The 27,835-nt window shown below is 39.6% G+C and overlaps 1 protein-coding gene across 1 annotated transcript in view; it reads left to right on the forward strand.

The window, feature by feature from the left end:
* The first annotated feature begins 296 nt into the window (after positions 1–296).
* Positions 297–27,835, forward strand: part of rab1ab (RAB1A, member RAS oncogene family b) — a 71,730-nt gene continuing 44,191 nt past the window's right edge. The window contains exon 1 of the mRNA XM_039738786.1: positions 297–488. Coding sequence (XP_039594720.1) covers positions 466–488 — 23 coding nt within the window. The 5' untranslated portion in view covers positions 297–465. The remainder of the gene's footprint in view (positions 489–27,835) is intronic.

Here is a 27,835-nt window from a genome sequence, read left to right on the forward strand (position 1 = left end):
TCTTTGTCCCACCATTTCCACCCTTGTCCACTCAGCCGGTGCCGGTGCCACGTTTCATTGATGACGTACACGTTTTCGACAGTTACCAGCGATGCAGTAGAACAGGCCGGCTTGATTAAAAAAAGACGTACGTTATACGCATGCGTCGGAGTTGCATAGCACCCTAGGAACTGTAGTTCTTTATTGCAGTGCGTATCTTGCTAGCTAAAGACTGATTTTTTGAAAAGACTACAACTCCCATATTTATAGAGGATGCCTACGGCTTACGCTTTTGCAAACACCAGTGTTTTAGGAGTTGCTATTTCCTGGTTATATTGGCAGCCATTTTGGGTTTGAGACAGCTCGCCTGTGGTTTATTTTTTGGGGGGGACTTGTAACTTTTAATTTGATAAAGCCATATTTTGTTGTAAATTGCTTACTGCGGAGAGGACCATTGTTTCATAAGAAGCGGGCGTCTAAAGTGACATGTCAACAATGAATCCCGAATAGTAAGTGATATTTTCTGGAAGGGGGTGGGGAGAAGTTCTAAGTCTGATGTGACAGTGGTTTGTATTCGGATGTTACAAGAACTTGATTGTTAGAAAAACAAAAGAATGCGCAGACAGTGTATGTGTTAATAATTAAGGGACCCAGACCCGATGGTTCGGTAAAAAGGATTTCTCTTCTAAAATGGAGGAAGCTCAAACAAAGCCTTCTCAAAATTGTCAGTGTATATATGTGAGTAAAAATATTTTTTATAGCCGAGTAGTTAACGTTTAAATAGTTAGGGCAACACAAACTGTTAGCATCAATGATAGTGTGAATGTTTCATTAGTTGTCCATTTTTATTTGAGGTATGATGAAGTTTAAAAGTTGAGTAAGCCGTTTACATAATAGGCCTGTACAACTATGAATTAAACAGTATTTCACATTGGACGATTGTAATGTTTCTTCTTGTATGTAGACACTGAAAAGAAGAGCTGTTCTCATTCAATAGGTAAAAATCAGCATTTGACGTTTATGAAATCCGTTAGAAAGTTAGTTACAATTACAGGGGAGGTTGACAATGGATGCCATAACTTTTTCGTTTTCGTTAAAATCTCCTGGTAGGAATTCCTTTTTGATATTGCATTAATGATGGCAGAGGGCACTAGATCTTCAATGCTTTGCTTTCAAACACCTGATAGCTCATCGAACACAAACCTCAAATGTTTTGTCACGTGTATCAGATCCAAAGTCAGATCAGGAGAGTTGGGTAGCAGTCTGAAGTGTGTGACAGCGAAAGGATTTGACGCCTAACCTTCAGCATGTCGCTTTTGAGTTTAACACTTGGGGTAAAAAAAAGTGCAAAATGTAAGTGACGCTTACATCGCTACTTGAAAAAAGGCATTTTAAAGTGGGATTGGTTGTTTCGGGTATTAAAAGCAGCTACAGAAATTTAATAAAGGGAACTCCAAAATGCGCGTTTATACTGTTCATTGTGCATGCAGCACTTATCATTGATGAATAGGTCGCACGATCCTCCCATCTGTTTTTTTCCTTTCTTCTAAACTAGTCATGAGTAGGTCACATGTCTGTTGCAAAATGCATTACATGGACCGGTTAAGCAATTCACTTCAAGGATCTGAATACATTTGACACTGTAGTCAGTTGTCAACAGACGTGTTTCTTTTATTTATTTATATATATATATATATATATATATATATTTTAAGACCAGTGGCTGTTAATGTGGACATATGCACCTGTTAATATTATTTACTCAGAAATCTCAGAAATTAACCTAATTTACATTTAAATTGAAATGCCCAAAGCTTTTTCTTTTCAAAATGCCTAATGTGTACTTTCACATATTTTATTTCAGTTGTTGTGAGATATTTATTGCTAACTAAACAACCCTGGTGTACTGTGTGCCCTACAATATACTGTAGTTTAATCCAGCTGTGTTCCTTTGTTAATCTTTGGATAAGCTGTGTTAACCCTTTTGCTAGAAAAAGTCACGGACCCATGTACCTTTCCATTTTCTAGCCCACTTATCCACTTTAGTTTTTTAAGGGGATATGGCTTGTTATGCCAGCTTTGGGTTAAAAGCAGGAACCACTTAATATCGGTCCGCCTCAAGGTACAGTCATGCACACACATTTGCTGTTACTCACAGATGATATCGGGGGAGGGGGTGTAAACTAGCTTTACCCTTGTATATAAATTTATATTATTATTTAAAAAAATTAGGTCCTGCTTAGAGTTTTTGATCAGAAATTGACACTGTGAGGCCATGCCGTTTGAGGTCTGTGTTTATGCCTAAGGCCTGAAGTTTAGAGTTGCTGAATTTAAGGTGGCTGTGTTGAGATACAGATCTGGGTAAGCCTGCAAAAATTCCTGCTTTGCAACAGAGAGTTACATTTGTTTGTCCAGATGTAATTTAGAGAAGAAGAGTGTGTGCTTTTTCATGATGACACAAGAGAAAGCTTTAGTCCAGAGATGTAAAGGTAGATGGTCTATAGTTATACAGATGTTTAGGGAATAAGGGTATCATTTAGGGTATGAGGCACAAACCTCAGAGTCAGAGGTGTTCAACTATTTTGCTGAGCTGGACAGTGACTTCCATACGTCAGCTGTAGTAGATGGAAATGATGAACTGCAGTTGTTCACTTCAAAACCACCCCACCAGGAAAAGGAAAGTTGAGTTAATTGGTACCTCATTAATTGATGGGAGGAGTCACAGATTTGTACCAGTGACAGGAAGTTTCATATGGTGTGTTGCCTTCTGGTGCACTGGTGGTATACCTCTGTAAACATTTTACTAAGCTGTTAACCAGGGCTGTGGGAGAGCCATTTATTTTAAGAAATGGCATATGTAATGGAAGACTGTCAGTTCTGTGGGGCACATTTTAAACAGCTACAGTAGGTATAAGCATAAGAGGACAAAAGACAATGTTGTCTTCTCTGATGTTACATCAATACCAAATTTATGGCTCATTGAGGCATTTTTTTGGGACAGAGACAATATATAGTTCAGGAATGGGTTATAGTTGAACACAGGTACTGTAATGGGAAGGCATATTTTGAAGACTGTTTCAACTAGGGATTGAGGTAGAGCAGGGAGTTTAGGGTGGGGTTTCTTACAATAAAATTAAAAAAAAAAAAGTTAAACAGAGTAATCTTATTAATAAAATATCCCTAAACATTACTGGCAGGTAGGGAATCTACTGAAATAGAATCAGAAATATAGTAACCATAAATTGAAATTGTCTACAAATAAATATGATGATTTACTAGTAACAAATCTGCATGCATCCTTGGGTTAGTGAGTATAAATATACACTTTATTTAGAAAAGCTGGAAAGACTAAAATAGTGGAGTTGTCTTAGATCTGTATTAGATCAACCTTAAAATGCTTAAAATGCATTGTGTAGTCTACAGTGCAAATAGTGGAAGAATGCATTCTTATAACATTAAAAAAACAGGTTTAAACTGGTGTATAATTGCAATGTAGACTTGAGTTACCTGAATATGCTGTGAATTCAGAAAATATTCAGACCCCTCCATTTGTTACACTTTTTGTTATGTTGCAACCTTCTTAAAAATCATTTCATACTCGATACTCAATATCTCAGACTGATAAAGCAAAAACAGAACATTTTAAATGTTTGTAAATTTTTAAAAATTAAATATTCCATTGACACAAGTTTTCAGACTTTACTATGACACTTGAAATTTGGCTTGGTATTATCCCATTCTATCTATTTTCTGTCATCATTGAGGTATTTCTGCACCTTGTTTGGAGTCCACCTATGGTCAGTTCAATTGATTGGACATAATTTTGAAAGGCTAACATAATAATAATAATAATAATAATAAATTTTATTTATATTGCGCTTCAAATCTCAAAGTGCTACATAGTAAAACAAAAATAATAAAACAAGAAAATCTATGTATGCTTTAACAAAATATCTTTCTAAAAAGATGAGTTTTTAGATTCCGTTTAAAAACATTAGTCGACTGTGGGGCTCTCAGGTAGTCAGGCAGGGCGTTCCACAGTCTTGGCGCCACAGATGAAAAAGCCCTATCACCCATACTGCGAAGCTTGGTTCTAGGGACTTGGAGAGTGTTAGTGTGTACAGAGCGGAGAGTGCGTGAGGAGGTATGAGGGGTAAGGAGTTCCTGTAAGTAAAGGGCATGTCCACAGATGCACTGATGGGTGAGGAGAATCGACCTTGAACTCAATTCTGAGTGGAACAGGGAGCCAGTGAAGTGTTTTCAGGATTGGGGTGATATGGTCATGCTTTCGCACCCTCATCAGGATCCTGGCAGCGCAATTCTGAATATACTGGAGTCTCTGAATACTCTTGCCAGGAATCCCGATGAGGAGCGCATTACAGTAATCCAACCTGGAGGACACAAAGGCATGGATGAGCTTCTCTGCATCTTTCAGGGTGAGAGTTGGTCGGAGTTTAGCAATATTCTTGAGGTGGTAGAGTTGGTCGGAGTTTAGCAATATTCTTGAGGTGGTAGAAGGAAGACTTACAGAGGTGTTTGATGTGGGCGTCAAAGGTGAGTTGAGGGTCCATTTTAACACCCAGATTGGTGACAGATGTGGAAAGGGAATGTTTTGGCCAGCAAAGTGATACTGGTGATGGTAGAAGAGCGGAGATGGTGTGATGTGCCAACTAAGATGGCTTCTGTTTTGGATCTGTTTAGCTGAAGAAAATTGAGCCTCATCCACACCTCTATCTCCTCCAGGCAGGTAGTCAATGTAGAGATTGGCAGAGGAGCAGTAGAGGAGGTGGGGGTAGTCCTGAGGTAAGGCTGAGTGTCTTCAGCATAGCAGTGAAAAAATAAACCATGTCTGCTAATGACATTTCCAAGGGGGAGCATGTAGATGGTAAAAAGGATGGGGCCTAGCACAGAGCCCTGTGGGACACCTCAAGTGACGTTGTGGGTATGAGATTTTGCGCTGCCCAGGGCGACGTGCTCAGTTCTGCCGGTCAGGTAAGATGTGAACCAATTTTGAACATTTCCAGAGAGTCCAATGGTGTATTTCAGGCGGTGAAGGAGAATGTTGTGGTCTATTGTGTCAAAAGCAGCTGTCAGGTCAAGGAGGATGAGTAAAGAAGGGGAACCAGTATCTGCTGTTATCAGAAGATCATTGGTGACCCTGACCAGGGCTGTTTCGGTGCTATGGCCAGGGTGGAAACCAGACTGAAACTTTTCAAACAGATTATTCAGTTTGAGGTGGTCATGAAGTTGAGTTGCAACTATTTTTCCAGAACTTTAGAGAGAAATGGAAGATTGGAAATGGGCCTATAATTGGAGAGAACTTCAGAATCCAGGGTGGGTTTTTTCAGTAGGGGTCTGATGACAGCAGTTTTTAGTGAAGAAGGAATATGGCCAGCCAAAAGGGACTGGTTTATGATCCTGGTGATAAGTGGAGAGACGGCAGAGACGTTGGCCCTCAGTAAAGCTGAGGGGAAAGGGTCCAGGGAACTGGTAGACAGTTTCATTTTCCTGATGACATCCTCCACCTCTTCCCGTGTGGCAACAGAGAATGAGCAAAGGGGCTGGACAGTCTCAGACAGTAGGTCTACAGTTGGGGCTGGCAGGATATCCGTGGGGGCGAGGTGTAAGTGGATGTTATCAACGTTTTGTTTGAAGAAATTTATGTGCATATTGCACCTCTCATCGGTGGCCTCAGAGTGGGCAGGTGAAGGAGGTTTGAGAAGGTGATTTATAGTTGAAAAAGTTTTTTGGGGTTCCTGGAACTGTTGCTGATGATGGTGGAATAGAACCTGAACCGTGCAACCTTCAGAGCTTCTGCATACACCCTCGTGTTCCCTATAAGCCTGTTTGTGGACAGTCAGCCCAGAGGCCTTGAACCGCCGCTCAAGGACACGGCCAGCCGTCTTCATTTTTCACAGTTCGCAGGTGTACCAAGGTGCTGAGCACGAGAATGAGACGGACCTGGATGTTAAGGGGGCGTGGAAGTCCAGGAGACTGCTCAGGGACTGGTTGTAAAAGTCCACAAGGTCAGCAACAGAGAGGGAGCTGGTAGGGTCAGAGGAGAGTTTAAGGTCCAGGGCCAAGGCATCAACATTGATGTTCTTCAGATTTCTGAAATGTATCTGTCGTTTTAGTTTGATATGGGGGGAAAGAATGGGCAGCTCCATTGACACTACTTTGTGGTCTGAAATACCAAGATCATATACCTGTAAGTTACTGATTAAGGCAGAATTTGAAATGACCAGGTCAAGTGTGTGACCCCTGGAATGTGTGGGGACATCAACATGTTGTTGTAGATTAAGAGAATCCAATAGCTCAAGGAAATCAGCATTGAGATAACCTGTGGGATTGTCAACATGAATATTTATATCTCCTAGAATTATGATGTTGGCAGAGGTAGCACAGAGTGTTGTGAGAAGATCAGTCATTTCCGGGATGAAGGCAGAGTTGGGTTTTGGAGGTCGATAGATAAGGAGAACAGTTATGGGAAAAGGAGGCTTACATTTAAATGCAAGGCACTCGCAGGAGGATGTTGCAGGTATCAAGATATGGGACAACCCCAAATCCTGATGGTGGATGATAGCTAAGCCACCACCACGCCCAGTGCTGCGAGCTGCTTCCAAGTAACTGTAGCCAGGAGGACAGGCTTCATTTTTAATGCAGAGTAAACCTCTGACTGGTGCCATGTTTCTGTCAGACACATGAAGTCAAGTCCTTTCTCCCTGATGTGTTCTTCAATCAGTGTGGCTTTATTGCAGATGGATTGAGAGTTAAACAGTTCAAATTTGACTAATGACTGTGAGGTCAATCTCTGTCCTGGTCGCAAAACATTAAAATCCGCTCCACACAGCTTAGAATCAACTCCACAAAATAAATCCAAGCGGGGATGTGAGAATCTCGCGGTGTTTCTCTCAATAGCTCTGATGTTTCCCATGCTGGAGTGCAAAGATCTCACAATACTTGTTGATAGTAGTTGGAATGACAGTGCTCTGATGACGCGTCAAACGTGCGACAGGTGACCAGAAAGATGGAATATTGGTAGCAGAGCACTTTGGCAGGTTATGGAAAATGAACTTTCGACCGGAGCCTCTATGAGTGTATCGAGGACGGCGAAGGAGTCCAAGTTCTTTGATGATGGAGATGTTAATTTCAGGAGTGGTTGCAGGATTAAGTCGGCGGAGTTGTGAGCTGGAATAACTGAGCGCCATTCTGACCGAGGAAGAAAGGAGAGATGCTATCCAGACAGCGCCGTAAAATCCAAAGCAGACAATAAAACAGAAAATCCGGGCATCAGGGCATCCGGACATCATGTGAGTAGACAGCAAAACTTGATAAAATCCGTAAAATCCACGGCAGACGGTAAAACAGTATAACCGGGCAACAAGTGAGTAGTCGGCTAAAACTTAATAAAACTCGGTAAAATCCGTAAAAACCCACGGCAGACGATGAAACAGTACAAAAAAGTACAAACTTTTTAACTAAAAACTAAAGTAAAAGTAAAATAATAAATTAGTAATATAAAACTCATAAAGCTCAAAGGGAGAAGCGGCGAACATTCAACGCCAGCGTCCTCTCCTACCTGACCTGAACTAATCCAATCTAATGCCCTCAACAGTGACGACAGGTCTAACAACATCTGTCTGCCTAAGATCCCAGAGCTAACAATGTGCATCAGAGCAAAAACTTGAGTCATGCGATTGAAGGAATTACTGACAGGATTGTGTTGAGACGCAGATCTGGGTAAGACCCTGCTAAAATTTCTGCAGCATTAAAGGTTCCCAAGATGACTGCTGTCTTCATAACTCTTAAACAGAAGTTTGGAACAAGAAAACAAGATTCTCTGGTCTGATGAAACCAAAATCAGCATATTGTTTATAGCAAATCGGGTACCGCTCATCACCTGTGCAATACCATTTCAACAATGATGCATGTTGGTGGTGGGAGGGACTGGGACTAGACAGTGTTAAGGGAAAGCTGAGCATAATACAGTGCAGAGAGATCTTTCATGAAAGCCTACTCTAGAGCACTCTGTGGCAAAAGTTCAACTTTCATCAGGACAGAGACCCTAAGCAAAAGACAAATACAACTCTGGAGTGGTATAAGGACATCTTTGGGAATATCCTAGAGTTTCCTAGCCAGAGATATTACCTGAACTTAATTGAACATTTCTGGAAAGACTTGAGAACAGCTGTCCTCTGACGGTCTCCATCCAACCTGAAAGAACCTGAGAGGATTTGCAGAGAAGAATAGCAGGACATCCCCTCCAAACCGTGAAGCTAGTTTCTTAATACCCAAGAAGATTCCAGGTTGTAATTGTTGCCAAAGGTGCTTTAACAAAGTCCTGAGTAAAGTGAATTATTTTCAGTATAAAATTTCAGTTTTTTATTTTTAATAAATTTGCAAACGTTTGTTTGCTTTCTGAGGTATTAAGTGTTGTTTGACGTGGTTAAAAATAATTTAAATTATTTTTAGCTCAAGACTGCGACATAGCAAAATAGGAAAAGAGTAAACAGTCTGAATACTTTCTGAATCCATTGTATGAATCTGGAAAACCCAGCAAACAGTGGAACAACACAGAAATGGAAATTCGTAGCATTCATAGAATTCAGTGGTTGTTTTTAATCTAGTATCTCAAACATAAATGACAGGAGATGTTTGTCTAGATTTAATATTCATTAAAAATCTAATTATACAGAACATCTTTAGGATCTGTCATATTATATAGTAGTTTTACAGTGTTTAGTTAACATAAAAAATCTTAATTTGCCTTACCAAAACACAATTTTTCAGCCTATACAGTGAAGTGTAAAGTCAGTAAAATGAATTTAACTTTTGGGCATGGAGATAGTGGTGGAGAGCTGCCAGATGGTTCTGTATGTATACTTCATACAGTACATGAAGTTCAGGCTCATCGAAAAAATTAGAAGCGATAGGAAATTTAAGCAAACTCATCAGTGAATAAATAAATTAACAAAAAAAAAAATCTGTGAAACAGCAGCTTTATGACGTGTGCAGGGCAGATGATTCCAGCACTATCCTTTATAAGAGCTTATAAACACAAGAGCAGTTGCGAAAAAAGGAAATTGGAAATACTTTAATGTATTTATAGCTGTATATTACTGAAAATTAAACCTGTCACCTGGAGGTTATTTAAATTCAGAGGGAAGTGAAGTATATTAAATGCAGAAGCGAAAGCATAAAAAAATAACAAAAAGCACATGCTCTCAATTTATATTTGTATATATTTTACTAAGCACTGAATGTCCAGGCAATATTTGGGAAAGTTACACTAAATGGTTTGAAGGTTTACAGAGTAAGACACTGAAGGATTAAAGAAAGATATAATTTCAGACACTGCAGTGAGTAACATTTACCCAAGTATATATGTGTGTGTATACTTATAGCAGCCTAAGACAACTTGTTTATATACATATATATATATATATATATATATATATATATATATACTAGCAGAATACCAAGGCCAAGAGCTGAGAAGTAGTGTGTTAAAGAAGTTTATGAAAAAGAAAAGGAAAATGTTATAAATAACATAACATGATTGTTAATGTAATTGTTTTGTCATTGATATGAGTGTTGTTGTCATATCTATATATATATCTATATATATATATTATATATATATCTATATCTATATCTTCTTTGGGGTGCGAGCAGCTGTTGCTGGGGATGCCAGAATCCATCGAGGAAGAAAAATGAAAAAAAAAAAACGGATGACTCTTGCTCTTACGTGCACTTACTGTAGTGCTGCGTGGGTATTATGAAGTATCGTATCTGTTTAAGATCTATTTAAATTTTAAATATAAGTAATTTTTATTTAGTCGACAAAAATATGTTTGGTAGTAATGAAAGGTAAATTTAGTCAGCATTGCATACATTTTTTTTCACCATAGAAATTTAAATAGTAAATTCAACTTACATTCCTACCAAAGATATTTTTGTTGACTAAATAGAACCTACTTATATCCAAATTCGAGCTATTGAGCTGTCGCCTGCCTGACTGGATATGTCACCCTCGCTTCACTCTTACTTTTTTACCGTTCATGTAATCATGGCTAGTTGCGAAAAAATTAGAACATGGAAGGAGGATCACACTGAGTATGGCTTTACCAAAATAATTATTGATGGCGAATAAAGTATCCATTATTCATAAAGCTTCAATTGGTGATCTTTTTTTCTGCGTTAACCTCATATTTTTTCATACTTCTCAAACCAAGGGGGTGCAAGGGTAAAATGAATCGGGAAGCGCTGATTTATATATATTGAATATGCTGAAATAGTTTTACTGTCAAATAATGCAAACAATACGCGGCACGTGTTTCGCCCTAATTCTGGGCTCATCAGGCGTAAGCACTCACTACACCCCGTCTTGGGAATCGAACCTCGGACGTCCGCTACTTAAGCCTCTCGTGTTGCACCAGCGTGTGTTTCTGTTTATTTGACAGTATGTAGATCGGGTGTTTTTTATATATATATATATATATATATATATATATATATATATATATATATATATATATATATATATATATATATATATATATATATATATATATATATATATATATATGTATATGTGTATATATATATATATATATATATGTATATGTGTATATATATATATATGTGTATATATATATATGTGTATATATATGTATATATACACTCCTGTAGCCACAATAAATGCCTTTATTTTCTAGACAAACCAGGGATGAACAAATTCCTTTCTACTGCAGCCACAGCCGCGACACACATAAAAAACATCAATAATAACTCATAAACGTGCAATATCATTTAGGAAAATCACAACATTTTACTCACCAAAAATTCTGATTATTTGTAAACAAAATCCATTGTCCTCTCTTTCCTCAAAAACAGTTCAATTACTCTGTTGTAAGGATTATCGTAGTGCTTCAGTTCCATCAAAACCTCACTTTCTATCCCCATCGAAGCTAATGGTGAAAGGCAGAATCCGCCCTATGGTATTCCTGGCATAAGTTTGAATCCGCTTTAGGGCTGAAAATGTCCGCTCGACAGAAGCAGTGTACACGGGAATGCTCACCGCCAAATATACCAATGTGAACAGCCGCCCCATGCTCTCATTTTCTGATGAAGTCAAAGAGATCAGTGGGAGATTTTCCTGCAAAATCATTCATAGCATACATTACAGTCAGTTCCATTTTTAGCCGAGACAGATCCAAAAGCGCTTTGTGGCTGTTGTTTTAAAGTGTAGAAGGCTGCATGCGTGAAATTTTTCTTGTATTCCCGAAAGTTTTGGGGCTCGAGGAGCGTGACAAACATCAGGTTTTCATTGTCTTGAAATCTGGTCTGTGTCTGGCAAATAATATTGTCCAGAATCCTGCCATGGAGTTGTCAGTAGTGCACATGACGATCTTTCGCTCAGAGCGCTTATGATGCGTTCAATAGCGTTGTAGACTTCCTCATATTGGCTTTGGTCTGAATATGGTGAGGTTGCCGTAGGCCTGCTAAAGGGCCCTACTGACACCAACTCAAAATCTGATTGGTTGAAGTCCATCCTTTCTCCTTGCTTTGCGGTTCTCTACTGTTTTATTGTTCGTTTATTACGATTGTTATAGTTATTGTGTAGCTATTTTAGACTTGGTTTACTGTTCAGATACCCATTTCCTTTATTTAATCCGCGGGCTCTCCGCTATTTTTTTGTTCCTTTATTACGATTATAGTTATTTATTGATTCCCTTCTTTGGCTGACTGCCTGCCCATATAAGGCGCTCCGCTGTTTTTTTGTGAAGCAGCGTTTACACAGCTTCTCCACTGTTTTATAAACAAACGCCATATAAGACCGTCATTTTTCCTTGCTTCGCCAACTAAGCAGCCTTTTTATTTAATCCATGGGTTCTCCGCTGTTTTATTGTTGGGAGCTCTTTCTTCTTTTCTACGTACTGCCATCACAGTCAGTTCCCGTGATTCTGTGAGAGGCGTGATGATGTCACATGCAGCTCCGCCCCCCACAGCCATCGGGCTAAGGTCCATTACAGTATATGCAGAAAAATAGGTTCAGGTTATGACCATTACGCGTAGAATTTCGAAATGAAACCTGCCCAACTTTTGTAAGTAAGCTGTAAGGAATGAGCCTGCCAAATTTCAGCCTTCTACCTGCAAGGGAAGTTGGAGAATTAGTGATGTTGGAAAGTTCAATATGGCGGCCGACAGTGGAGTCATACCACCGAAATAAGTACATATATCCGTTTCAGTTAGCGCAGGGAAGCCGCCTACCAAATTTCGTGAAGATGGGGGTCAGCCTTCTACCTACATGGGAAGTTGGAGAATTAGTGACGTCGGAAAGTTCAATATGGCGGCCGACAGTGGCTTCATACCATCGAAATAAGTATGTACATCGGTTTCGGTTAGCGCAGGGAAGCCGCCTACCAAATTTCGTGAAGATGGGGCCATAAATAAGAAAGTTCAACATGGCGGACGTTGACAGCAATCTCCTCCTCCCCCTCCCCAGCAGGCACGTGCTCGCTCGCTCTTGCTCTCTCTCTCTCTCTCTCTCTCTCATCTCATCTCAGCTCAGCTCAGCTCAGGCAGGCAAGGGAAACTGGCTTGTATACCGAGTGTGTGGTTGTGAACCGAGGCAAAAGTTTGGCGAGCTTTTTGGTCGTGAACCGGGACGTTCGTGAACCGAGGTTCCACTGTATACTGTATATTTACACATATATAGATACACATATATACATATATATACTGTATGTACAGGTATATATATATTAGGGGTGGGACTTGATTAAAAATTAATGTAATTAATTAGAGGTTGTGTAATTAATTAATCTTGATTAATCATATGTAATCGTACATGAAAATTTGCCACAAATCGCAAATGTTTTTTTTATTTAAAAGGGTTTTAGTGGGCGACAGAATCAAATAATAGACATGTACATGAATATTGTAAACTCAAGCTGTTTTAATTTCTGAAAAAAAAAATGTATTTAAACTGCATTTCAATTCAAAACAGAAACAAAATATCATCCCTGGCTTAAATTGGGCAGACTTAAAAATATAGTGATATTTTAAGTACTTTAAGTACATTTTCAGAATGGTATTGTCTTTAGATAATAATAACAAAAATTTCAACATTAAAGTGCAGTTTTTCTTCTTAAAAAAAAAAAAAATAAGGCAGAATCATAAAAGGTAATTTGACCAGCTTCACCTTTAAACTCTGAGTAACCTTAGCCAAAATTATTTTGTACATTAGGCTAAAACAGTGTGATCATTGAACATTTTGTAATTAGATGTAATCAAAATTACTAATGGTCACGGAAGTCCAATGATCCCCAGTAAGAGCCACAAAGTCCGCGCTCTGTAATGCATCTAATTTTGCTTGCATTTCAGTGTCATAAAGCAGTTGAATTTTACTTGAAATAGTCTTTCGGCACGGCAGTTGGAAAGTTGGATCTCCTGACGCTAACCGTAGCACATTTTCTAACTAACCCCCTATCTTCCACCACTGTTAGTGGTCTACAGTCCAAAGCAATCCATTTTGCAAGAGAATTTGTAAGTTTGACCGATGTTGACTTACTAATTGAGGTTTGGGCTGCCGACACCTTTTGTTGGTACTCGAACTGCTAGTGCAGCTTCTTTGCTCGCTGTATGTAACATGTTTTACATTTAGATGGTAACATAAGGTTGGAGTGCGTCGGTGGTATGCAAACTCATTTTCGCACAGTTTGCACAAAACCATGCTTTTATCAAGGCTTCCGTCAGGTAAGCTTTTGAAATGAAATTTACCTCTGATCAGTCCTAGCAACACGCTATCTTCTGACTCTTACATTTTTGTAGCTCTGATGTGTGCATCAATGTAATCAATGTACCAGGAAATCATGCATTGACAAATGTTCCCCTTTGCATGGAATGCAAAGTGTGATTAAATGCTTTATTTTTTTTTAATGCGTTATGGAGTACATGCATCGAAGCTTCTCAGCTGTGCTTGTGCTAAGAAAAGGAAACATTTTAAAAATAACGTAACATGATTGTCAATGTAATAGTTTTGTGACCGTTATGAGTGTTGCTGTCATCAAGGATTTGATTATCATTATTTCTTTCAATCAGGTTCGTATTTGGAGGATGTGTTGCGTTCAAGTTATATTCCGTGTTTGTCAACCATTGTAAAGATAACAGGTTTCATTCATTGAAGTGTTCACCACCCAAATCGGTACTCGTGAATGTAAGATGTTCAACAGGTATTCCCGGTATTAAGTTGTGGAAATTGCCTGCGAATATTTAGCGGTAGCGTGTGTATGAACTTAATTTAATCTTTTCCAGTTCTGCAAAGTCAGTTGACATGAGCCGCTCGGAGTACATACATCGAAGCTTCTCAGCTGTGCTCGTGCGATCTCGCGATGTCAACGGCTTTATTTAATGTTAGCTAAGACCTGGCACTTCAAAGTTTCTTGCTACAGCAATTTTAACTCCGTTACAAAGTGATCCAAAGTCTTGTTTATACCTCATGTCTTCTCATTAAACTTGTATCTCGTGAATACCATATTCATCGTAGGCATGACAAACGGCAGCGGGAGTGTGTCTATAAACTTAATTTAAACTTACGGTTCACACCGTGCTTTGTTTCCGCAGTAGCTGCACTTATGAATATGCTTGTATGCATCACTCGCTTCATAATCTTTTGCTGCCTTCTCAATTGTGAAATGGCGTTTTTTGTTCAGCGCTCTTTGGAAGTCTTCCTTGTTTTCTACGTACTGCATTCAGAGTCAGTTCACGTGATTACGTGGGAGGCGTGATGATGTCACACGCAACTCCGCCCCCCACGGTCATCCAGCTGAAGTCCATTACAGTATATGGAGAAAAATAGGTTCTAGTTATGACCATTACGCGTAGAATTTCGAAATGAAACCTGCCCAACTTTTGTAAGTAAGCTGTAAGGAATGAGCCTGTCAAATTTCAGCCTTCTACCTACACGGGAAGTTGGAGAATTAGTGATCAGTGAGTGAGGGCTTTGCCTTATATATATATATATATATATATATATATATATATATATATATATATATATATATATATATATATATATATACACAGTAATCCTTGCTATATCGCGCTTTGACTTTCGCGGTTTCGCTCTATCGCGGATTTTATATGAAAGCATAACTAAATATATAACGCGGATTGCTTCCGCAGTTGGTTTGCCCAGTTGATTTCATACAAGGGACGCTATTGGCGGATGACTGAGAAGCTAACCAATCAGAGCACGCAGTTAAGTTCCTGCTTGCTGAATGCAGTGTTAACCAGGAAGTCTCATCTCGCTCATTCAGCATCAACGTGTTTCGCTGTGGAAAGAGTTGTGCTCTTTTGTGTTTATCTTTGTGCATAGTCAAGCCCTTCATTATGGCTCCAAAACGATCTGCTACTGCTTCAGGGCCGTGCCCAGCGCAAATGGAAGATGTTAACGATTGCCGAAAAGGTAAACGTTTTGGATTTGTTGAAGGCTATGATTCTTTTTATTTAAAAAGTAGGAAAGGAATAGAAGATCCACGGCCGCAGTGTCCTTTTAACCAGGGTGCAAAACAAGTTGTAAGTAGATGTAATAAGGCAGTAGTCTGGATGGAATCTGCTTTAGGGATTTGGATTGAAGACTGCCAGAAGAAGAACAACGGCAGTGCTACACAATCGCCTGAAATGGCTCCTTTAAGGGCTGTAACGCTCTCCTTTGTTGTGCAGTAAAATAAAACTCATTGTTATCGGACAAGTCATCGTGTCATTGTTGGTGAGTAACCATAATTAATTTTCTACTTACAGTACTTAGTACATGTACGTACGTTTAGTGTCACTGTACACACACATTTACTGTATACTATTTTTGTTGCATTGTACGTATTTATTGCTGGTGGCATGTCTATCGTAATGGCTGTAACATGTGATATCGGAGACACTCAATATCTTTAAAATAATATTTAGGTTTTAGTGTATATAAACAGTGTGTTTATATACATAATTTCAATGAATCTTACCTAATATCTAAGCGAATACAAAGGGATTATGCTGTATAACTCTGCGGGGAATATTTATAAACAGTGTGGGAGAGTTTATAAGGGCTTAAAATATATAAAAATAACCGTAGAAACATATGGTTTCTACTTCGTGGATTTTCACCTATCGCGGGGGAGTCTGGAACGCAACCCCCGCGATCGAGGAGGGATTACTGTATATATATATATACACTGCTCACAAAAATTAAAGGAACACTTTTTTTATTGGGCCTGGCATGAAATCAATTAAACCTGTCTGATAATTTTCTGGTTGGTTAAGCAGCTGAGGTCATTGTTAATCACTTTCAGCTGTATTGGTGTTCATGGACTTAACGCAGGTGCACTAAAGTGGCAACAATTAGAAAACCCTCAAAACAGGACTGGTTTTACATGTGGAGGTCATTTCAAGTTTCTCCCTCTTGATCTTTTTTGGCTGGTTTTCCACTCGTGCTAGTTTTGGCTTGAGTAATTATCTCTACTGGCAGTATGAGGCGATTCCTTAACCCTACAGAAGTTGCACAGGTTGTCCAACTACTCCAGGATGGCACATCCACACGTGCTGCAGCAAGAAGGTTTAATGTGTCTCCCAGCACAATCTCCAGAACATGGAGGAGATTTCAGGAGATTGGCTGTTATTCTCGGAGAGCTGGACAGGGCCGTAGAAGGTCCTCAACCCATCAGCAGGACCGATACCTGCTCCTTTGTGCAAGGCGGAACAGGCTGAGCACTGCTCGTGCCCTACAGAATGACCTCCAGAGGGCCACTGGTGTGAATGTCTCTACCCAAACAATCAGGAACAGACTTCATGAAGATGGCCTGAGGGCCCGACGTCCTGTAGTGGGCCCTGTGCTCACTGCCCAGCACCGTGGAGCTCGACTGGCATTTGCTCAAGAACACCAGAATTGGCAAGTCCGCCACTGGCCCTGTACTTTTTACAGGCGAGCAGGTTCACCCTGAGCAGCTGTGATAGACGTGAAAGAGTCTGGAGAAGACAAGGAGAACGATATGCTGCCTGCAACGCGCGTTCAACATGACAGGTTTGGTGGTGGGTCAGTGATGGTCTGGGAGGCATATCCATGGAGGGACGCACAGACATCTACTGCGTAGGAAATGGTGCTCTGACTGCCATAAGGTATCGAGATGAAATCCTTGAACCCATTGTCAGACCCTACGCTGGTGCAGTAGGTCCTGGTTTCCTCCTAATGCACGACAATGCCCGCCTCATGTGGCAAGAGTATGCAGGCAGTACCTGGAGGATGAAGGAATTGAAACAATTGAATGGCCTTCACGATCCCCTGACTTAAACCCAATAGAACATCTGTGGGACATTATGTTTCGGTCCATTAGGCGCCGCAAGGTTGCTCCTCAGACTGTACAACAGCTCAGGGATGCCCTCCTACAGATCTGGGGGGAAATGCCACAAGACACCATCCGTCGTCTCATTAGGAGCATGCCCCGACGTTGTCAAGCATGCATACAAGCTCGTGGGGGCCACACAAGATACTGAAAAGCATTTTGAGTAGCAGAAATTAAGTTTTTGAAAAAATGGACTAGCCTGCCACATCTTCATTTCACTCTGATTTTAGGGTGTCTACACAATTGAGCCCTCTGTAGGCAGAAAACTTTTATTTCCATTAAAAGACTTGGCATCCTTTTGTTCCTAAGACATTGCCCTGTCATTATTTGTATAGATATCCAACTTCATATTGAGATCTGATGTATCTAATGTGTTTCTTTAAAGTGTTCCTTTAATTTTTGTGAGCAGTATATATGTGTGTGTGTCTCAACTGGAAGTCTATTCACTTTAGGATCTTTTATGGATATGTAGCAACCACAACTCTGTTGCTCACAGTGTTTTTTATGCATCTTTAGCTCCAGATTTTTCTAACTGATTTGTCTCGTGTTGTCTGTATATCTAGTACGTTTATGTAATCCAATTTTGTTAGTATAGTTGAGAGATAATTTGGTCACATCAGATATGCCAAAAAATGTACTTGGCTGTAATGTTTGATGCAATCACTTTTGAATAGGTGTAAGATCAATAGTGGTAATAAGTTTGAAACATCAAAATGACCTCTGAATAAAGCTCCTGTGAAGCAGAAACTTGTAACTGGCAGACCATTTACCTCAAATTTAGCAAATACATCATTTCTCTAAACATCAAATACATCCAAACAATACTCACACAATGACAATAAACACTTTACGGCTGCCTTTACACATATTATGTGATGTGAAATTGGTACATTATCAATTAAAAGGGACTTTATTTTAATTAATCGCAACTAATAAAGAAACTTGAAACAAATGTGGTATATGGAAATAAAATTTTTTTAGCAAAACTTCCTCCCTTTCTAAGACCTCTCCACTTATTCAAAAAAAATAAACACTTAGCTACTTTTTTTTTCTGTAGCATTACAAAAATTCTATCTGGTAAATTATAGACATTTTTTAGATTTTAGGCTATAAAGTTTTTTAGTTGTCAAGGGGCGGTTAGGGTTTTGGTTACTCCAAATTATAGATATGGCATGTCAGACCTATTAACCAAAAGCGGTGAAGAGCAGGCAAATATTATATTCTCGTAAATGGGTGACCTACATGATGAACAGATGCACTACAGGTATTTCTTCATGACTTTCATGTTCTTTGATGACCTTTTGCATCATATTCAGCCCTTCATTCATCATTCTGGAACCCATGTAACCAGCCTCTCCTTGAAATTCTAGGCTGTGTGCGATGAAAACCCTCTCTATCTCTGACATCATTTTTGCCATGTGGCCCTTGCATCCAGCACGGATTGACATGTCGTGTATTAACCAGGCTAACCATGCACATACTCTCTGGTGAGCAATATAACAAAATTGTGCTGCAAGTCTGTAAAACAAGTGAGAGAAATAATCACATTAGCTATAAAGCAACTGGAGCAGTAAGGGCAAAAATGTCCAGAGGTTAATCTTATCCTCTCGTAGTTTAGCGCAATATAATTGAGGTAATACTTTGTGTAATAAAAAAAAAAAATAAAAAGCTACAGAGGACAAGGCAGACTATTCCACTACTGCTTCTATAACAGTTAAAAGTAAAAGGAATCATAATTACAAGCAGCATTATGACATCAATAAATACTCCCCAAAGTAGTGATGACTGCTCAGCCGTTGTATGCAGAGAACTTCAACAAACAGGCGTCAGCTAGTTTTTTAAATATTCCCTTTCGGGATGCAAATTGTGTTGATATTGAGATGGAGGAGTGCTATGCAGTCATGTAGAACAAAACTTTACAAAAACCATTAGTGTTGAAAGTTGCATGTAACCCTCCATTTACTGTATATGTTTATGTAATAATGCCAGAGGTCTGCTAAGCCTTTAAGACTTTTGCAAAGCCTTAATACATGAAATCTGTTTACTAGTAGCCCTGAGAGAATTGCATTCTTGTGCATTAGGTGTGGATTCCTACTTGTAGTGTTTGTAGTGAAAATTCCTTGTGTGTCCTTGTATCATTGTTTTACAGATTGTTTAACTGCATAAACCAGGCTTGATTAATGCAGTGGTTTTGTGACGGTAGACTCGGGCCTTAGAGGAGGTTAGCATTATTGCAATTGTGTAAACAATTCAGAACCAACCATACCAACTGAAAGATGAACACAGCCCAAAGATTACATGTAAACCAGTGCAGGATAAACAGGTATAGATTTATCAATCTTGAAACCCACTAACCAGGTCTGTCTGTGGTAATGAATAGGCAAATAATGGAGTATACTACTGTTCATGTGAGAGCTGTTGAAAACAGTCTTTAAAAATTTAATATTCAATACCATAAAACTTGACGGTCTGATATGTGAGTGGAGCACTTTTTTATTTAGGCCTTAAATCTGTCAATCTGTTGTGGAGCTTATCAGATAAACTGTCAAATACATAAACATGGCATTAGTATCAATTTAAATATTTTGTTCAGGAGCCTGTATTAAGGTTATTATAGTTAACGAAAACTAAAATCAAAACTGAAACTATTATTAAAAAAAACATTTTTGTAAACTGAAATAAAATTAAAACAAAATGAAAAACTAAACAAAACTATAAAGTAGCTGGAAAGACTAACTAAAATAAAATAATAATTTACTAAAAATATTTTTAGTTTTCAGAGTTCGGAATGTGCTAGTCAACAAAACCTTTACCATATGGACAGACAAATCATGAGTGAGTAACATTTCAGTTTATTTCTCAGGTGCCTGCATTTTGTTGACTTTTTTTGAAAATAAAATGGCACTGATCGAGAGACTGAGTAGGTCATCATACAAGATCAGTATATTGTTACTGACCAGTCACTTTTGCTTTAAAAAAGTCATTTACCAACGAAGCAATACAAATCTTGTAAAATTCCTGACCTGGCAATCTCTCCACTGAACTACAGGTAGGTAGGTAGGTGAAGAGAGTCTGCCAACTGCCAAAATTAAACATATTAATGTATTTTTGTATTTATATTTATTTCTTTATCTTTTTTTAGTTTATATTCACAGCTCAAAATACATGATATTGTGAAAATAATCCAGTGGCAGAATTATATTTTAAAATATCTGTCCCCCTTTTTTTCATTCTCTCTCTCTCTGTCTCTCTCTCTCTCATATACACACACACACACACACACACACACACACACACACACAAAATAGATGGTTGAAATATCATATTCTTTTTGTTCTTAACATCCACTATATCATACATGTAGCGTACCAAGGATTTTTCCTACCTTGCATCCAAACCTGCTAGGATAGGCTCCAGGTTTCCTGCCATCCTGCTCTGAATAAACAGGTTTAGATAATGTATATATTGTTCCTAATCTCAGATGCGGTCTCTGTCATTTTTTGCCCATCCATACACCTATTATCTACTCTTGCTCTGCTCATTAAGGGTTTACTGTTCTTATGCATGGGCTATTCAAGTCTCACTGCCTCTAACCTTGACACTACATGGTTGTTTTTCTTTGTTTCAAAACAGTCAGGTGGGATCTACACACTGATTCAAGCCTAAGACCCCTGTTCATAAGCCCCTGTGATTTTCATGAACACACCTGTCAGAACACAGTAAAATCTGTTTTATGGTTTTTTTATATCTTTTCAGGCCTGCAGGTGGTAAAGTTCTGTCTATAAATTGTATGTGCCTGAGATGGAATCAGAGATCAATATGGCTGGTAGAAAATTCCAAAGCCCCGTATGGGAGATTTTTGAATGCCATATTTAAGATGTTCATTATAAACATATTGTCTTGGAGCAGGATATGTTGTGTGATATAGACATTTAGAGTAAAAAAAAAAAATATCAAACCTTAAAATTCACCTACATTTCATTACAAATTGGCCAATTCTGGGCAATAAAAGAAAAAGATGAAAAGTGTCAACAGTCAATGCACATTTGTTCAGCGCAAATGACATAGAAAATATTTAAAAAATTATAAAATTGTTCATATCTGGTTTTGAATATGCTTGTTTTTATCAGACAAAAACAAAACCATATAGTAAACCAGGTAGTGTAGTAAGCTTCCACAAACAATAATCTAATATTATGTCCATATTATGTAATATAGTAGCTCTTTAAACATACCATAATTACTAAAACTAAAATGGAAAGTAATAGATATATAAATAAAATAGAAACATCTTTGTGAAATAAAAACTGAATTTAAAAATTAAATATTTAGGAGATCTAAAACTAAACAGAATTCGCAATGAAGGTCAGAAAAAATATCAAAATAAAAATTAATATAAAAAGGCAAAACTATAATAATCTTGGCTTGTATATGTAGTCATTAGATATCTTTTGACTATGGCAAAGTTAAGTACAGATAAGTACTTTTTTTAACGTATAGGGTTGGTGCACTTGGGGTCTTGTCCCAAAACAGAAAAAATTAACACTTACAATTTTATTTGATAATTTTTGTCACAATACAAAGAAATTCTTACCTGCATGTGCTAAACCAAACATAACATTTTTGAGGCCCAATGGTTTTTTTTTTGTTTTTTTTTTTATCAGATTTTCTATACATTAATTTTTTAACCAATTGTTTAAACCAACTTGTTTCATTTCTAGTTGCTGGGTGCCAGAGCCGCACCTAGTATTTTCAGACCCCAGGAATAAAGTAAGGCTAAATGGCACACCAGTCTAGGACACCCCTATAGATTATATAAACCATATCTTACTTGCACCTAGCCAATAACCACATTCAAATGCAAGTTACAGGGTTTATGGGAGTTGACACCTGAGGTAACAAAGCTGGAGAGTCTAATAAATCATAGAGAAGAAAATTGTAATCTGTGTGTTTTTTACATGATAAACAGTACTTCAGTTATCTACTGTGTCTGTTTAAAATACAGCTAAATTATCCTAAGAATGTTGGAAGTGATCTTTTCAGGAGTGTACTACTCGGATTTAGCACTGCTTTACATTGAAAGATGCAAAATTGGAGTGTCAAGTGGCTGGTAAATGCAAAATGCTTTTGCCTGTCATTTGAAAGAGACAAGAGGCAAATGACTGGTTGACGTGTAGAATTACACTGAGCAAGACTTTAACGGACTTTAAGAGTTCACAGTGTAATAACAATTTTAAGTGGAAATTGCACAACAGTCAACACAGCCTGTGCAAAATGGTGTGCCAAGGACATAAAGCAAAATTTTATTAAATTATAATGACTGCAGGCATGTTCGCCTTGGATGATGTGAATCATGTAATTCTGACAATTACTGTTACTGTAACTTCCACCCCAAGCTTTGCAAAAATCAGGCCTTTATTGTGTCACTTGTGGGTTTAAGAACCTTTGTATTGGGGTTGCTTACATGCGAAAGATGTCTTTAGGTATGACCTAATGTGCAAGCACAAATTAAGATGTATAATTTAACAAAGTTTTGTATTGAGTATTGTATTGAGTAGTGATTTTTATATTTCTTTACAGTAAAATCAGAACTTACCCCACACACACACAGGGTTGCACATTCCCCATACATCTTAAGTTTATCACCTAGAGACTTGCATCCTTTTACTTTCAGGTGACACTAGTAATGCTCTGATGTGTTTGATGGTACCCTTTGATTGACTGGTATCCAGTCTAGAAATGCTCTTGCATCTTGCATGTTTTGCTGGTGGCATAGATTCTATGAAGAAACAGAATACTTTTGCACTTTTTAACAAAACAACCCTTACTCTTATTCATGGAGGCTTCTTTAAACCTTAAGTGTAAAAATCTTTAGTTAAAAATAAATGTAAAATTTTCAGAAGCTGAGTGCTGGATGCTGCATAGGCACGGTTATTGGATGAATTCGGGATTGGCTGATTTTTAAGGGGATGCAATTCTGGGCAGTTTTGTTTTATTTTTATGTACTATTTACTTCTTATATAATACACTACCACAGCTGTCTGTCTTGGATTTTAAATCACCTGTAGCCCGCAAACTGTTTGACCGATTGACTTGCAATTTGGTACACACATACTACATGACGTCTACTATCCGCTTTCGATAATTTATTGTAGAATCAACTCTCGGCTGCAGGCAGCACCCACAAAATATTGCTGCAGGGTGGCTGTGCGGCGCATGTGTATGGCCGCCATTCTCCTCCCTAACACCTTTGCCGTCTCTTCCCCCACCTCTTCATATCTTAAATCATTTTTGCGGCAATTTGAAGATTTAAGTACCATCTTAAGTGAAAAATTTTTTAACAAGTACTAAGTAATTGCAGCGCAAACAATGCAGACAAAAGAAAAGAAACAGGCCGCTAGGGTGGAGAAAAGAGCTGCTCAGGAAGCAGCAAGCGCATCAACCTCTGAGCAAACAAATGCTAAACATACAGAGAAAGAGGATGAAAACTAGGAATGCTCAAGTCAAGTGTATTCACTGCACATTATCGTCTGCCATTGCTGGTATTTGTATATTAAGGGTCCTCTATGAAAGGAGGAGTGTTTTGTTGCTATTTTTTTATATTTGTCTTTTATTTATAATTGACCATTTCTTCATGTACAGGTATGCAGGAGACATAGGCCCAATGCAAGAAGCAACTGTATGGACTGCCAATCTACAGGGCGCAACCCCTCACTCATAGGCTACTTTGGGGTCAGCAGTCAGATGTAATGTATACATCTATAGGATATGGGAATGAAGCAGTATGAACCAATCTATATTTACCTTGTTAAATCCATACAGTTAGTGACTGGGCTAGAATTCTGAAACATGACTCATGAGTTGTTACAAATAAAATTTTGTATATTGAGTAACAAAAAGTTGTACAGGGTCAGGAAATGTAAATTGCATTAATTGATATACAAGTATAAACTACTGCGAGTACAGGTGGGCTTGGGTTGAAATTCAGTAGGTATGTGCGAGTTTGGGTTTGACTTTCAGTTTCCAATCTAAACTATAGTTTAGATCTTTGCAATAGATCTGTAAAAACTTTCTGCTTGGATAAAAGTGAGTTGCATTTTTGTATGTGATTTCAAATTTAATATTGTGGGAATAATATGCAAACAAATTCTCTGTTAAGTGTATCATTATTTGATAGGATGATGGAAGATTGGAACTTTGGCAAAGATGGAATTACTTTAGAGTGTGCTTTTTGTCAGTTATTTACACACAAAAAAACAATGAAATTCTGCATTAGTTTCATGTAATTCATTTTTTAAATCTTGATTATTTTAAAAGAAAAATCAATTTACAAATAATCCAGTAAACTGCTCAGCAGTGCAGCTACTGCGGAAACAAAGCACACGGTGGAAAAAGTCAATGTCCAGCTAAAGGAAGACCGTGCAAACGAAGATGAGATGGTCAGGGATAGAATAGTGTTTGGCACAAACTCAGAGAAAGTGCGAGAGAAACTTTTAAGTGCCGGGTCTGAGCTAACATTAAATAAAGCCGTCAAGGTCGCACGAGTTAGCATAACCACAGCTGAGAACCTTCGATGCATGTACTCCGGGCGGCTCACATGAACTGACTGTGAACGCAGTACACACACAAAAAGCAAGAGCTCCAAAGAGAGCTGACCAAAAAACGCATTACACAATTGAGAAGGCAGCAAAAGAATATGAAGCGTGTGATACATACAAGCATAGTAAGTGCAGGGTACTGCGGAAACAAAGCACACGGTGGAAAAAGTCAATGTCCAGCTAAAGGAAGACGGTGTTAAAAATGTGGTAAATTGAACCACTTCACTAAAGTTTGCTGGACTGGGAAAGGTAAACCCTTGCATGCAGTGTGTGATGTCTCAGATAAAGAGGAAGACGAGCTGTTTATTGATGCAGTAAGAAAGGAACAACCCTCTGAATCTGAACAAGCCTTTGTAGACATATCAATAGAAAAGCAAGGTGTAAAGCTTAAGTTTAAATTAAGTTCATAGACACACTGCTGCTAAATGTTTGCAGGCGAATCCACAACTTAATACCGGGAATGCCTGTTAAACATCTTAGATTCACGAGTACCGATTTGGGTAGTGAACACTTTGATGAATGAAACCTGTTATCTTTACAACGGTTGACAAACATGGAATATAACTTGAACAGATGAGAACACATCCTCCAAATACGAACCTGATTGAAAGAAATAATGATAATCAAATCCTTGATGACAGCAACACTCATAACAGTCACAAAACAATTACATTGACAGTCATGTTACGTTATTTTTAAAATGTTTCTTTTTCATAACTTCTTTAACACACTTTCTCCGCTGCGAAGCGTGGGTATTTTGCTAGTGTGGCTATAAAAGATACCAGATGAAGCATTGAAAAAGTGAAGGATGTGCATAGATGTGACATAAAATAAGTTGGCAGTGCTATGTCAAAATTTAGTTCAGTTATTTTGCAGAAGTTGGTTTGTTTGTTTTGTATGCTATAAGCTATTTGAATGTTTCTGGAAATTACTTGGATTTGGAAATAAGAAAGCTTCTTTGCATCTGTGACAGAGAAATTTAAACCCATTTACTATAGAAAATTGCCATGCCCTATTTCCTACTAGTGACAGGAGCAGTATGGCAGCACATGGCCTTTCTCTGGTGGTAGCAGAGATTTGAACAAACTCTAATAATATTAAAATGCCCTAGTATGTGTTTTATATTTAAAATTTGAAAGGTCCCCCCCCCTACAAGCTCCTCCTTGAACCGTCACCTTATCGTGGTGGAGGGGTTTGCGTGTCCCAATGATCCTAGGAGCTATGTTGTCCGGGGCTTTATGCCCCTGGTAGGGCCACCCAAGGCAAACTGGTCCTAGGTGAGGGATGAGACAAAGAGCGGTTCAACAAACCTCCGATGAAGAAAAAACTTTGGACAACGCTTTCCCTTGCCGGACGCTGGTCACGGGCCCCCTCTGGAGCCAGGCCTGGAGGTGGGGCTCGATGGCGGCGCCTGGTGGCCGGCCTGCACCCATGGGGCTCGGCGGGCACAGCCCAAGAGGTAACGTGGGTCCTCCTCCCCATGGGCTCACCACCTATGGGATGGGCCAAGGAGGTTGGGTGCAGTGTGAGATGGGTGGTGGCCGAAGGCGGAGACCTTGGCGGTCTGATCCTCGGCTACAGAAACTGGCTCTTGGGACGTGGAATGTCACCTCTCTGAAGGGAAGGAGCCTGAGCTAGTGCGAGGTCGAGAGGTTCCGGCTAGATATAGTCGGACTCACCTCGACGCACAGCTTGGACTCTGGAACCAATCTCCTTGAGAGGGGCTGGACTCTCTACCACTCTGGAGTTGCCCCCGGTGAGAGGCGCCGAGCAGGTGTGGGCATACTTATTGCCCCCACTTGGAGCCTGTGCATTGGGGTTTACCCCGGTGGGCGAGAGGGTGGCCTCCCTCCGCCGGGTGGGGAAGGGTCCTGACTGTTGTTTGTGCATATGCGCGAACAGCAGTTTGGAGTATCCACCCTTTTGGAGTCTCTGGAGGGTTGCTAGAGGGCATACCTTCTGGGGATTCCCTCGTTTTGCTGGGAGACTTCAATGCTCACGTGGGCAATGACAGTGAGACCTGGAAGGGCGTGGTTGGGAGGAATGGCCCCCCTGATCTGAACCCGAGCGGTGTTTTGTTATTGGACTTCTGTGCTCGCCACGGATTGTCCATAACAACACCATGTTCAAGCATAAGGGTGTTCATATGTGCACTTGGCACCAGGACACCCTAGGCCTCAGGTCGATGATCGACTTTGTGGTCGTGTCGTGGACTTGCGCCATATGTCTTGGACACTCGGGTGAAGAGAGGGGCGGAGCTGTCAACTGATCACCACCTGGTGGTGAGTTGGCCGATGGTGGGGAAGATGCCGTCAGACCTGGTAGGCCCAAGCGTGTTGTGAGGGTCTGCTGGGAACGGCTGGCAGAGTCCCCTGTCAGAAGTAGCTTCAACTCCCACCTCCGCAGAACTTCAACCCGCCCCGAGGGAGGTGGGGACATTGAGTCGAATGGGCCATGTTCCGTGCCTCTATTGTTGAGGCGGCTGACCGGAGCTGTGGCCGCAAGGTGGTCGGTGCCTGTCGTGGCGGCAATCCCGAACCCGTTGGTGGACACGGCGTGAGGGATGCCGTCAAGCTGAAGAAGGAGTCCTATAGGACTTTTTGTCCTGTGGGTCTCTGGAGGCAGCTGATAGGTACCGGCAGGCCAAGCGGAACGCGCTTCGTTGTTGCTGAGGCAAAACTTCGGGCATGGGAGGAGTTTGGAGAGGCCATGGAGAGCGACTTTGGACGGCTTCGAGGAGATTCTGGTCCACCGTCCGGCGTCTCAGGAGGGAAGCAGTGCAGTGTCAACACCGTATATGGTGGGGATGGTGCGCTGCTGACCTCACTTCGGGGCTGGGTCGGTGGGAGGAGTACTTGAAGACCT

This window comes from Polypterus senegalus, chromosome 16 (genome assembly GCF_016835505.1).
Source record: "Polypterus senegalus isolate Bchr_013 chromosome 16, ASM1683550v1, whole genome shotgun sequence".
In the NCBI taxonomy this organism is placed as follows: Eukaryota; Metazoa; Chordata; class Cladistia; order Polypteriformes; family Polypteridae; genus Polypterus; species Polypterus senegalus.